This window comes from Scophthalmus maximus, chromosome 14 (assembly GCF_022379125.1).
Source record: "Scophthalmus maximus strain ysfricsl-2021 chromosome 14, ASM2237912v1, whole genome shotgun sequence".
Classification (NCBI taxonomy): Eukaryota; Metazoa; Chordata; class Actinopteri; order Pleuronectiformes; family Scophthalmidae; genus Scophthalmus; species Scophthalmus maximus.
The window spans coordinates 5,335,001-5,347,520 of NC_061528.1; the positions used below are offsets into that span (position 1 = coordinate 5,335,001).

Here is a 12,520-nt window from a genome sequence, read left to right on the forward strand (position 1 = left end):
TGTGTGTGTGTCTCAGGCCGCGAGTCTGCGCTATAAAAAGTTTCTGGCCTTTCCGTGGATCCTCACAGTCACGTGGCCCATGGATACAGTCAGTACAACACACCTGCTCTCTGCACTTTTTCGTAAACTATTTAACTCATTTGATGTCTCAGATCACCTTACAGTTTTCTTGAAGGATCTCATTTCAATTTTTAAATGACTTTTAAGTGATTCGCTTTTTTATCCTTTTTTCTCTCCCCTTACTTTCCCCCTCGTCCTCCTCTCCGCCGCAGGACGGCGTGGTGGAGTATCCCCTCGTACAGTCGGGCCCGTACGGCCGCTGGTTTCACTCGGAGTTCTGTGACTTTGTGTCGGTGCTGGTGGCTCAGTATCAGCAGCACGGCGTCATCCTCGACGGCTACCTGATGAACACACTGATTTCGCTGCTCACCGAGCTGTCCAACTCGTACATACGGGCCTTCCGACACACGTGCACGCTCGCAGGTGAGGATCAGAAAACACACACACAGGCAGACAACACAAATGTATCGGTTATACTAATCTGTACTCTGGGTCTTTTTCTGATATGGACAAGCGGTGAAGCTGCTGAGCTCTCTGGCGGCCGTGGCTCTGAGCCTGAGTGTCGGGACTGAGAACAGTCAGAAACTGTACAAGGTGCAGAAGACGAAGATGACGAGACAGAAAGGCACAGCGCAGCTGGAGAGAATACAGAAGAAGATCACAGAGGTGAGGCATGTCACTCTGTCCCTGACACTGTAGACAGGACTTTTTGTATTTGCACTGCTAATCACTCACTGTGGCTTTGGCTCGCCTCATTCCTCGTGCTCCTCCAGCTGCAGGAGAAGAGGACGGAGATAGAGAGCATGATGGACGTCATCTTCAAAGGAGTTTTTCTCAAGAGATATCGGTAAATTCACTTTCTCTGCCTTTTTAATGTGCTTCACAGTAAGCGATTTTACTGCACTGGCTGGGCCGCGAACCCTGCCACCGGGGGCCTCAGTTGTAGCGTCTATGGCTGGCACGTCTCGCAACGTGTCAGGGCGTGACGTTTACAAACTGCACACGCACCGTTGTGCGGTCCGTGTAATGCGTACTGGATGGAACACTTGTGCGTGTGTGTTTATGTCTGTGCAGCGACGCGCTTCCAGAAATCCGCTCCCTCTGCGTGGAGGAGTTGGGTCTGTGGATGAAGCTCGACAGCTCTGCGTTCCTCAATGACCCCTACCTCAAATACATGGGCTGGACGATGTACGACAAAGTAAATAACACGCAAAAAGACGAAAAAGGCACAATGAAACATATTGTGACGCGAACACAAAAAAGTTATCTTGTCTTCCAACTGGTGTCTTGTGTCTGGTGTTAAATTATAAACCAGCTGTGTTTACGAACCCATGTGCCGATTTGCATTTCGTCTTTCAGATACCGGACGTGCGTCTCAAGTGTGTGTTGGGTTTGCAGTGTTTGTACGGAAATCCTCTGCTCCTCGCGAAACTCGACCTGTTCACCAGCCGCTTCAAGGTAAACAAACCCGCTTGAAGCCGCATCAATGTTTTGGAATATCAGCCTCTTTACATTTCATTTTTGTCGCTCTTCATGTTTCTTACTGATTTTCTTTTGCTGCTGGAAACGAGTTTGGTGAAATTAGTGAACCACAGAGTCCATAAAACCAAAATAAGACGTATTTCTTCACTTTCTGCCACTGTGCCGAAATGGAGGCAAAATATCCCCGGGTCTGGGTGCCGATGTATGACTTACCTAACATGGCAGAAACCATCTTTAGGAAAAACCGTAACGTTGACGTGAACTTTGACTTCTTATGACCTGTACTGCAGCCCAGCCACCAGGGGGCGATCCAGGTGATTTGGCTTCACTTTTGCGGAGCTGTCGCGTGGTCCGTCTTTACCTACAGTCTTTTGGTTACTATCTAAAATCTTTCTGTAGGATAGTGTCTCTGTCGGTGCTCGTACATGATGTTTCACTCTGTGTTTTTTTAAGGACCGGATGATCTCCATGACCCTGGATAAGGACAACGAAGTGGCTGTGCAGAGCATGAAGCTACTGCTCCTCATCTCCAAGTCAGTCACCAGCATGTTTTCTTTTCTTATCCCCCCTTTTATTTTTACTGCAATCCTCAATGTTTTCCTGTTATTTGCATAACTTGGATGATAATTTGCAGGACATCTGACGACGTGCTCAGCGCAGACGACTACCAGCAGCTCCTCCGGTTTGTTTACTCTTCACAGCGTCCTCTCGCAGCCGCTGCAGGGGAGCTGCTCTACTCCAGGTACGATGACGACCGGGACAACGAAATAACCAAAAAAACAAAACAAGTAAATTCACGTTTACCTGAATATTGTTGGTCTCTCTCAGGCTTCTCAACTCTGATACTCAGGATGATCTGAACGAGGAGGAGGAGGCACATGAACTACCAACTTCTGCCCGACTGAAGGCTCTGCTGCGGTTCCACCAGGAGTCTGAGGTGAAACACGTCGGCCCTTATAAAAGGGCCTGGTATATTTTCATATCACCATGCTGCGTGTGTTTCTCTTGTACATGAGCTAACGTGTCTGTGTGTGCCTGCAGCTGCACACACACGTGGTGTACCTGGTGGACAGTCTGTGGGACTGTGGCGGAGCTCTGCTGAAGGACTGGGCCACACTCACGTCTATACTGCTGCAGGACCCCTCCTCGCACGGCCCGGGTAAAAGAGTGTGTGTGTGTGTGTCGTTGCAATCGACAAATCATTTAGCAGCTTTATCTGAAACATTTTTTCCTGGATTATGACTGAATATGGTTGTCTCGAAGGATTTCTTCCAACTTATTGATGACTGGAGTATAAATTTATATATATGTGTGTGTGTGTGTGTGTAGGTCTTACACTGGCAGAACAAGCAGTGCTTGTAGAGATCCTGGTGGCATCAGTGCGTCAGGCCTCAGAGGGACCAGTCGTGGTCGGTCGGAGCGGAGCGAAGAAGGTCAGTGGTGAAAAAATATTCCAAATTTGAATCAATTCTGGTAAAACTGATAAATATCACGTTAGATATATTGTAATACAAACCTTGGATCATGCAAGAGTTAAATTATATGTTACTTGTCTGGTCAAAGGTGTTTTAAAAACAAATAAATATTCTGTGGTATTTTTTAAAATCCCAGGTAATGAGCGCCAGAGAAAAGAAAGTTCAGATCGACGACAGTACAAAGTTCACCCAACATCTCCTCCCTGTTCTTCCAAAGTTACTGTCCAAGGTATTTATTCCACAACAAAAGTTGTGAATGAAGAACAATCAGACGCTGAACATCTCACTTTCGTTCACTCTCCCTCTCGTTTTTGTTTGTTTGTGCAGTTTTCGAGTTACCCGGACGTCGTTGCCTCCCTGATGAAGATTCCTCAGTTCTTCCTCCCCGAGTGTCCTGAGGCTGAAAACACACAGGTCTGCGTCACAATATTTAAATTTACACAAAAAGTCGCAGTGGGCACATTGTTAAACGCGTTGGTGCTGCCCCCGTCCTGTCCCCTCAGGCGGTGTCCAGCCTGGTGGCGGAGATGGGAAACGTGCTGGACGTCCACTCGGACCCGGCCGTTCTGGAGGCGGCGGCTCGCACGTATCTGAGTCTGTGCGGGGACGAGGCGACGTGGAGCTCCACGGCCCGGGACGCCAGAGACGCTCTGGTCCAGACCTGGGTGGAGCGGCTCACCGTCCTGCTGGGGGACTCGCTCAAGGTGGAGGTGTTAGAGAGTGTTATAATTGTATATAATTCTATTTTGAACACTCTTTACTTTAAAATATATATATACTATATTTACAAATTAGCCTCATAACACAGGCAGTGTAAGATTGCAAGAATCAGGACACCTCACGCCATCCCAATAAAACGTTGATGGATCATCAGATCCTTCTGTCACACAAAATAATAATAATTTTTCTGATTTTGTCAACTTATATATATATAATATATGTTTTTACTTCAAATCCTTCAAATGAAACTATTTGAGAAGTAAAATCACTTTGGTGTAACTGCTTACAGAGGTCACAATCCATGATGTTTGGCAATCCCCGGTACACAAACATGTCAAACCCCCAAAAAATAAACGAAGAATAAAGATCTTGCGTCAACAAGACGACATTTTATTTTCCATTTTTCTGTTGTAGGAAAACTGTTTCGCTGCTGACGGGGAGAAAACCAGAGACATTTTAGCCGCTCTGAAGAAACTGAGAGCTTTCCACAAGTAAGATTTGAGATGTATCCACAATGAAGTGTGAGCCTTTGATATCGTAATCCTAACCTTGGTCTGACAGTGATGTGTGTGTGTGTGTGTGTTTATGTGCTGTACGTATCTGTTTCTGTAGCTGTCACGACCTCTCTGGCTGGAGTCTGTTCGAGCTGCTCTCTCCTCTCCTGTCGGTGGAGAGCAGTCTGGGAGGAGCGCCGCCCGAGGTACCGTCACCGCCACTGATCATTTAATGTCGCTGGATGTTTATTGTCCTCTGTCTCTATAATCTTTTCTCTTCTCCCTCCTGTCTGAAAAAAGGTGCTGCTGGAGGTTCTGCAGTGTCTGAGTTACTTCATGCTCTGGTCTCTCAACACGAGCGGTGAAACTCTGACCTCCAGAGTGAGCGACATCTGCTTTTAAAAAGACTTGTTCATGAACAACATTTACATATTTGTCGGCAAAATGTTGCGCTGTTCGTCACTCATCAGTGTGTGTGTGTGTGTGTGTGTTGTTTTGTATTGCAGGAGAAGGCCGTGGCCCAGAGGCTCCAGCTGCGTCTGTTCTGCGAGAGGAGTCACCACTGTCTCTCCCACTGCGACCACATCGTGCGGCATCAGGTCCGTCAGCAGCAGCAGGAAACAGTTCCTGGCAGCAATGTCACATTTAGCTCTTTTTTTTAATCTTTTAACCTTTTTCAAACTTCCCCCCCAAATTTTATTTCTTCTATTTTAGGCGTTTCTGGGTGTGTGCGACGTCCTGACGGCTCACTCCTTCCAGCTTCACGTGTGGGACCCCACCTCCTTCGGCCCGCTGGCCTACACGCCCAGTCCCAGACTGCAGAGGGCGCTGTCGTCCTTTGTGTGCCTGCACGTCTTCGTTGGCCCGGACTGTGACAGTCAGAGCAGAGGTGGGACCTCCGCCTGTTAACTTCATGGTGCATGTGCAGAGTTTAAACACTAAAAAGGCTCTTTTCACATTAAATCTGATTTTTTGAATATGCATCCATATGAGCATTATTCTTTGTCATCGAGTTTGGTACAATAAGCAACTTTTACAATTGTGAGAGATCCTGTATTTACAAGTTAAACTTTTGAAACGAAAAACATTTTATTATTCAAAGATTCAGATTTTTATTTATGACTAAGTAGAAGAAGGAGATGTAGCAGTAACACTTCAACTTTTCATAGGTCTGGTAATTTCTAATATATTCCCTGAAAATGTTTGATATTAAACTTTAAATAAAGATATTTCCAATACCGGCCAACGCTATTTGATAACTATAAAGATTTTTTTTTTAGTTGCTTCCTATTAATTCAGTTACATTATATTAGTTTATTTAAGTTATAAAACTTGTCAAAACGTGGAAATTATTAAGTCTTTATATCACAACAATATCCATAATGTAAAAAAACACGTCTATGTCCAATTATCATTTCAAGCAAGGAATTTTGGGAATATGTTGTGAAAATATCTTGACATGACTAGATTGTTATTACTGATGCATAAGCAGTATTTTACTGGAGAGTGGAGATTGGTAATACTAAAACACTATACTGTATAAAGTAAGTATATAATAGTAAGTATATTATGATATAAGGTAGGTCATTTATTCTGGTGGTTTCCTGTTTATTGTTCAGGCTCCTCCAGAGGGCAACAAGATAAATCTGAGTTGTTGTAAAAAAGATTAATGGGAGAAGAAAGAAAGTTTTTCTTTTTTTCTTGATGAGTCATCATCTGAGAAGAAAAAAGTCTCCTCTGCTAAAATCTCCTAGACATTGGGCTGTGTTTTTGCCAAAAAGTTCGGGGAACCACTTTGTAATTTTTTATTTATTAAAAGTATTTTATATGCATATATGTTCCGTAGAAAATTACAGTACAAATACAGTACTTATTTAGTTGTACTTTTTGCAGACGTCCCCTGCTATAATTTAACTGATATTGTTATTACTTTAAATGTTTATGCGTCTGAAACACCAGTCGACCACGACTTCACCAGAACTGAGTAAACGTTTGAGTTAGTTTTTTTCTCCACTATCTTGGTTTTGCTCAGCAACGAGAAGAAAACGCGTAGCTGCACATGTACAGTAGATGGCACTCTCACTCTGTCAGAGCAGCATCCTGCTCCTGGGGCCCGTGGCGCTCTGACAGTTCAGAGCAGCAGCATGGAAATAAACATGCAGATATTAAATGCACGGCCACACGTTTGGCTTAATAACTCACCGCAGAGCCGCCTGCCGACTGCAAATGGGGCCTGATTTGCAACCTGACCTGACAATTGACCCCCGATTTTACAAAGAGAACCCTCCGTTAATGCCTTCCGACTGAAACAGGGCCGACTAATTTGTATGAAAGGATGTTGGGACTTTGTTATGTAAAGCGACGCCACTTGTAAATTTGATGATGACGCTGATTCTCCTGTCTGATCCAGAGCGGGAGAAAAAACAAAACAAGATTGACGCGCGGGGTAGTTCTCTTTGTGAAGTCCTGCAGGTAAAAACCCGTGAATTCATTCACGGGCTCGACTGTCACTAATAATATTTTCTATTAACTTTTTTACGGGCAGCTTCCTGCTTTCAGAAAAAAACCCCATATTGCATCCAAACACGGGGGATGAGGAGGAGTCCGGAGAAGTCAATAACTGTCCTGGTGGGAATTTTGTCAATGTTCAAACCAAATACAATACGGGATTATTGGTTTTTGAACATGTAATAAAGAGTCATGCTTTTATTGGATTTGCCTGGTAACGGTTCTGTTGTACAGACAGTGTTTTCTATTAGCCGCCGGATCGGAGATCACTCGGAGGGCGAGGGGCACCGAGTTAAATCATAAAAATCAGGGCAATTCTTTTTTTCTTCTTCCGTGAGAAAATTCCATTAACTCTGGTTCACCTCCGAGCCCGTTTTATTAGCCCTCGTGAAAGATTGAAGCCACATGGTGTCACAACCATAACTCTCGTCTTATGTTATCTTTGATTTCCACCTGCTAAAGCCATTGTCCCCGAAACAAACTGGAACACTACTTCCCCTCCTGTGCTTTGTTCTTTTCTTTCTGTTATATGATTTCTCATGATTAATCACTCTTCTTACTTCACCCCCCCCCCCCCCCCCCCCCCACTTCCCCCATCCTCTCGACCACTTCACCTCCCCCCCAGTCAGTGAAAACTCCGGCGTGGAGAAGCTGGAGGACCTTCACAGACGGAGGAACCTGCTGGCGGCCTTCTGCAAGCTGGTCGTGCACGGCGTGCTGGAGATGAGCGTGGCAGCCGAGGTCTTCATGTACTACGTGAAGGTAGAGGTCAACTCCTCGAAGGTGGAGTTCAACTTTTTTGGGGGGAAATACACCAAACAAGGGGAAACGGAGTCTATGTCCAAAGGAAACAAAATCAGCTGCCTCCCAGCTCCTCTGAAGTTTGTCTGCTGGATCCAAACGGCCAATAAATCGACTGTACACACTTTTCCATGGGGCAATCGTGCTTTGTCTATCTTACCTTGCGTTTGAACACACATAAAGCCTTAGCTAATTTATTTAAGTTGTTCAATACACACATCAACAAAGAGGTAATAAGGATAGGATACATTTTTACGAGGAGTTATGTGCTCGTCGCTGCATCCGACCAAGACGTAGTCCGTCGCATAACTTCCTGTAAAACCACAAATCGCTGTTATTACACTCTCAGTTTTGTACGGATTAAAACAAACATTATATATTGTGTTAGTTATATTTCGGACAGAGCCAGACAAACTGGGTCGACCAGTTTCCACTTTTCATGCTAAGCTAAGGTTATTGGCTGCTCGCTCTGGCTAGCCCCAGTGGCAACACCCATCTTTGAAAAGAAGGACGTTCGGCAACGTGCAGAATTTCAACCCATCTGGATGATAAAAAAAATCCCTCTGGTAATTGATAAGAAAATATACTGTATTTTAAACCGGTTCCCCAAGTTGTGACTCTTTTTCAATTCAAATCGAGACGATGGTGAATTATCTTCTTACTCAATTTTAACAACTTGATTGAACATTAAAAAATGTTTTTGTCAGTAATATCGGGATGTAGTGATGTTTCTTTAGGTTTTACATAAAGAGCAATGACTTATGTTATTCAAACCCAGGGACCTGCATTCGGAAATGAAGCTGCAATGTATAGATATTTTCAGTATGAAGGAGAGGATTTAGTTTTTTTTTTAAATACCACCTTAGTGATGGGAGGTTTGTTTAACAACCTGGGTTTTTTACAGCTCGCTGGGCAATTATTTCTCACACAACTGGAAGCCTAATGCTGCGATAATAATAAAAAATAATACAGGAGAGGCACAAACTGGTCCAGCTCCATATTTAACAGAAAGTTTTCATATTCCTCTTTACAGGAAAGTTCCCAAAGTGTCAAATTATTCCTTTAATGAACAACAATCATCCCCCCCGACAGTATTATAACGACTTTGGAGACATCATCAAGGAGACGATGTACCGGGCGAGGCGGACGGATAAGATCGAGAGCACTCGCACTCTGGTGCTCTGTCTGCAGCAGGTACAGTCGCTCCAGACGCATCTGAAAAAACCCCCCAAAACTTTGAGCCGCTCGTGAGCAGAAAGATGCTGATGCGGGTTTTGTCCACAGCTGTTTGTGCGTCTCAAGAGGGAGCAGGAGAGCGGTGGCGGCAGGGCCCAGCCGGGAGTCCAGACCTTCACCAGCATCAAGGAGCTGGCCCGGCGGTTCGCCCTCACCTTCGGGGACCTCGTCAAGTTCCGTGAGTGCGTCGTCGTGATCCACAGGTGAACAGAAGGCTCCTCCTGATTTGATTATTTGCTTTTTTGTTTTATGTCTAATCGTTTTTTTTGTGAATTGATTCAGGTCCGGCGTAGAGTTTGTGTTCCAAGAGTTCAGCCAGACGCCGGAAACGCCCACGCCGCTGTACCTCTCCTACCTGACCATCCTCAGCGAGTTCTCCAGCAAACTGCTCAAACCAGACAAGAAGACTGTGTGAGTGCCTCAAACGCGTTTTTTAAATGTCCTAAACGTTTTTTTTCTTCTGAAATTTCGTTTTACGTGTCCGTGCAGGTTCTGCTACCTGCAGAAGCTCACTGCGGAGCACGTCACCGACCTCCGAGAGGAGCGCTGGCAGCCGCTCATCTACTACCGCGCCTCCCTACTGGCCGCGGCCGAAGGGGAGGACGCCGCGTCCTTCGTGAGCTCCGGCAGGAAGCCCCAGCCGCCCAACCGCTCGCCCTTTTCCAAACAAAAACTAGACGGTACTGCACCAACCAGCACAGTCAAGCAGAGAATGGATGTATATAATTACTGGCTAACATCATCTGTGCATCTTTTTAATGTTTTTTTTTTAGGAAGCAAGTTGCCCTGTCCGTTCAGCCCCGCGGACTCCAAAGGTAGTAAAGGTCACAGATCCAAATTCAGTCCAAGGTGAGGCTGAAGGATGATGATACAGACTTGTAGTTATGACGGAGTGTTAAAGCAACTTAAGGGGGAAAAAATTGTTGTAATTTTACAAGAATGAAGTTGTAATTTTAGAGGCAGAATATCAGAAGATATGTGGATCATCTTATATTCATACTTTAGGTTTTAATAATAATGAAATACTTCATTTTGGATCAGCACCACATTATTATAAGTATCAGGACAGGATATTGATACTGATACTATACTGATATTGTGCAAAAAAATGCATCTACTCCGGAGAAAGAACCAAACAGATTTGGGGGAAATTGCCTCTTACTCCTGAAATATTATGACTTTATTCTTATATTATTGTGGCATTATTCTCAAAATATCCTAATGGCCCTGATACTCTGTCTTCTCTATTAAATCAATTACAAACATAACTTCATCTCACTCACTCTAATCGCTGTCACTTCCTCAGCCGTCAGGAGAGGACGACGACAGATGTGGATCCGTTCTCCGTCCCACTGGATCCTCCTGCAGGGAAACTGAACACAGAGGGATCAGTGCTCAGCACCAACCATGAGGTGGATGACGAAACTGTGGAGATTGAACTGTAAATTAAAAAAAAAAAAAAAAAAAGAGGTTGGGGAACGTCGGTGCTCCTCTACGAACGGACCAAACCTCACCGGACGCCACGAACTCTGAGAGACGGTTCCCTTCTTGTTGTTTTTTGTCATCTTTGTTCAGACTACCCAGCATTTAATTTTTGTACAATTCTCTAAGACATGTTTCTTAAACGTTTTGCACATTTATTATTATTTTTTTTTAAGGACACAAGCTGTAAAGATAAGTGTGGTGATATTCTGTGACTGTCAACAAATCCTAAAAAAAAACCCAAAATGAATTGAAGCTTCTGAGTTTTTTTTTTACAGTAAGTTTCCAAAACAGGATTGTGACGCAGAAAGTATTAAAACACATCAATAAGTCCGAAATTACCATAAACATGTAAATCAATCCCAGTCGTCTTCCTGCCATTGATACTCACTACAGCACCACACGCAGATTAATCCGCCCCTGAAAGTAGTCCCTGACATGAGTGCTCAGCTGTTTTTAGGGAACCCCCCAAAAACATATATTTATGATTCATGTTGATACATTGTTGGTTTTATTTACTGTATATATATATATATATATATATATATATAAAAAAGAATAACACCAGACTTATTCTTCAAATAATGTCCAAGTACATATTTAATTTGAGGAACAACTGTCAGTATGTCAAGATTTTTTTTATTTAGAGCTTTACTCTCGACTGCACTTGAACGTCACAAGTGACACTAAATGATCCATCGTTTTTTACGTTTTCTTTTGGATTAAACTTGTGTGCAATATTTATTATTTATTTTTGTCTATTCTGTCTTCTCTACCTGACATTTTATTACTGCTCCTTATAGGAAATGTGCGGTTCAACTCATGTTGCTGTAAAAAAAGTATAATCCAAACAAAAAAATGTCCCCAAGGAGCAATATATTTTTTTTTACATTTTTACACCTTTACACATAAATTTAAAGAACCCCCCTAAACATTTAATTCCCCTTTATATTTTAACACGTTGTGTTCAGCAGCAGCAGAAGCAGCAAATACTGTTCGGTGACAGACCATCATCTTATTGAAATGTAAAATCCATATTGAACATATTAAAAAAAAAATGTTTTTAAAAAATAAATTAAACTGCAGGGTCTGTTTTCTTTACTTTTCCATTAACCAAAGGCTTTATTATTTTTAAAGAAACAAAACAAAACATTTTTTAAAATTGGTTCCTTTTGTTTTCTGTCAAAGTACAAACGTAGTACTTGATAACATAGAAAAAAAGAATTTCGTCTAAAACACTTTTTGCCCAAATCATTTACAACACTGCACGGCACCAAATACATATTTACACTTATTTATAAATCCATCTCTAATAAATTATAACTCCATCTCACACACAAAGTAAGTCCATGTCATGACGAATACAAACCTGTACAACATACAGTGAGAGTGTGTGTGTGTGTATGTGTGAACTCGGCGTCTTGTTTTTAACATTTACAGCAAAACGACCCATGAATTAATTTACAGCCTCGTAGAAAACATTCAGTTATGATCACTGGAATGTAAAAAATTTGCCAAATGACTCCGGATGATAATTTGTTTCAAAAACTTGAAGCAGATCAACGTGGTTTCCATGGCGCCCCCAGTGTGTGTGTGGTGTGTGTGTGTGTGTGTGTGTGTGTGTGTGTGTGTGTGTGTGTGTGTGTGAAGAAAGTGACGTAGGCTCATATGAACTTGAAAAAACTGGTGTTCGGATAAAAGGTTATTTGTACAAAGTGTTACTGTTCATGATGCAGAACACAACTTGTCCCGTTTGAAAATGTTAAGAGGGGTCAAAGGTCTCAATGGTTCAACTGTGGTGTTGTTGTTTTTTTTAAATAACAGGTGAGAATAAGTTGTGAGGTGTCACGTGTCCGTCCCTCCAGTACATCCGACCCCCACCACCGCCCCGGCTGTGACTTCTGCTTTTGCTCGGTTTGGTTTTTAAGTGTGTACTCGTGTGCAGGACAGCAACTGGGCCTGAACCTGCAGATCTCCGGCCTCCCATGATTCTCCTGTGATTCCCTCCCGTGTCCTGCCGCCGCCACCGCTTCGAGATCCGTGTCCGGGGAAGCTCGGGGTCATTCGAAGTCGTCCTCGTACTCATACTCGTCCAGGTCCAGGTTGCAGTGAGGACTGGGGATCTGGAAGAAGTGTCCCTTTGTCAGACCCAGCTCGCTGGAGATGTGCTGCCCCAACGGACTCAAAGGATTTTCATACCTAAACACACACAAGGAGGAAGAAAGATGATTACTACGTCAGTCAAAAACAGGGTGTTCCATT

The 12,520-nt window shown here is 43.4% G+C and overlaps 2 protein-coding genes across 15 annotated transcripts in view; one reads left to right on the forward strand and one right to left on the reverse strand.

Moving 5' to 3' along the window:
• The window catches only part of si:ch211-269e2.1 (cohesin subunit SA-2), a 13,272-nt gene extending 2,473 nt beyond the window's left edge, over nucleotides 1–10,799 (forward strand). For 5 of the 9 annotated variants that reach the window (XM_035651128.2, XM_035651136.2, XM_035651134.2 and 2 more), the window contains 26 exons: nucleotides 17–88; nucleotides 273–483; nucleotides 575–726; nucleotides 834–907; nucleotides 1,135–1,258; nucleotides 1,420–1,518; nucleotides 1,996–2,075; nucleotides 2,177–2,284; nucleotides 2,371–2,479; nucleotides 2,584–2,701; nucleotides 2,872–2,975; nucleotides 3,154–3,246; nucleotides 3,336–3,431; nucleotides 3,521–3,727; nucleotides 4,152–4,228; nucleotides 4,350–4,437; nucleotides 4,532–4,612; nucleotides 4,738–4,830; nucleotides 4,946–5,120; nucleotides 7,365–7,501; nucleotides 8,633–8,734; nucleotides 8,825–8,979; nucleotides 9,059–9,187; nucleotides 9,266–9,456; nucleotides 9,550–9,625; nucleotides 10,083–10,799. In XM_035651128.2, the coding sequence (XP_035507021.2) occupies nucleotides 17–88; nucleotides 273–483; nucleotides 575–726; nucleotides 834–907; nucleotides 1,135–1,258; nucleotides 1,420–1,518; nucleotides 1,996–2,075; nucleotides 2,177–2,284; nucleotides 2,371–2,479; nucleotides 2,584–2,701; nucleotides 2,872–2,975; nucleotides 3,154–3,246; nucleotides 3,336–3,431; nucleotides 3,521–3,727; nucleotides 4,152–4,228; nucleotides 4,350–4,437; nucleotides 4,532–4,612; nucleotides 4,738–4,830; nucleotides 4,946–5,120; nucleotides 7,365–7,501; nucleotides 8,633–8,734; nucleotides 8,825–8,979; nucleotides 9,059–9,187; nucleotides 9,266–9,456; nucleotides 9,550–9,625; nucleotides 10,083–10,221 (3,090 nt within the window). In that variant the 3' untranslated portion in view covers nucleotides 10,222–10,799. Of the gene's footprint in view, nucleotides 1–16; nucleotides 89–272; nucleotides 484–574; nucleotides 727–833; nucleotides 908–1,134; nucleotides 1,259–1,419; nucleotides 1,519–1,995; nucleotides 2,076–2,176; nucleotides 2,285–2,370; nucleotides 2,480–2,583; nucleotides 2,702–2,871; nucleotides 2,976–3,153; nucleotides 3,247–3,335; nucleotides 3,432–3,520; nucleotides 3,728–4,151; nucleotides 4,229–4,349; nucleotides 4,438–4,531; nucleotides 4,613–4,737; nucleotides 4,831–4,945; nucleotides 5,121–7,364; nucleotides 7,502–8,632; nucleotides 8,735–8,824; nucleotides 8,980–9,058; nucleotides 9,188–9,265; nucleotides 9,457–9,549; nucleotides 9,626–10,082 lie in introns of those variants that run through there. The other 4 variants (XM_035651130.2, XM_035651131.2, XM_035651132.2 and 1 more) reach the window with 4 other exon arrangements.
• ppp2r3b (protein phosphatase 2, regulatory subunit B'', beta) overlaps nucleotides 7,560–12,520 on the reverse strand; it is a 25,579-nt gene continuing 20,618 nt past the window's right edge. For 3 of the 6 annotated variants that reach the window (XM_035651139.2, XM_035651138.2, XM_035651143.2), the window contains one exon: nucleotides 10,780–12,457. In XM_035651139.2, the coding sequence (XP_035507032.1) occupies nucleotides 12,319–12,457 (139 nt within the window). In that variant the 3' untranslated portion in view covers nucleotides 10,780–12,318. Of the gene's footprint in view, nucleotides 7,854–10,059; nucleotides 10,150–10,779; nucleotides 12,458–12,520 lie in introns of those variants that run through there. The other 3 variants (XM_035651142.2, XM_035651141.2, XR_004796307.2) reach the window with 2 other exon arrangements.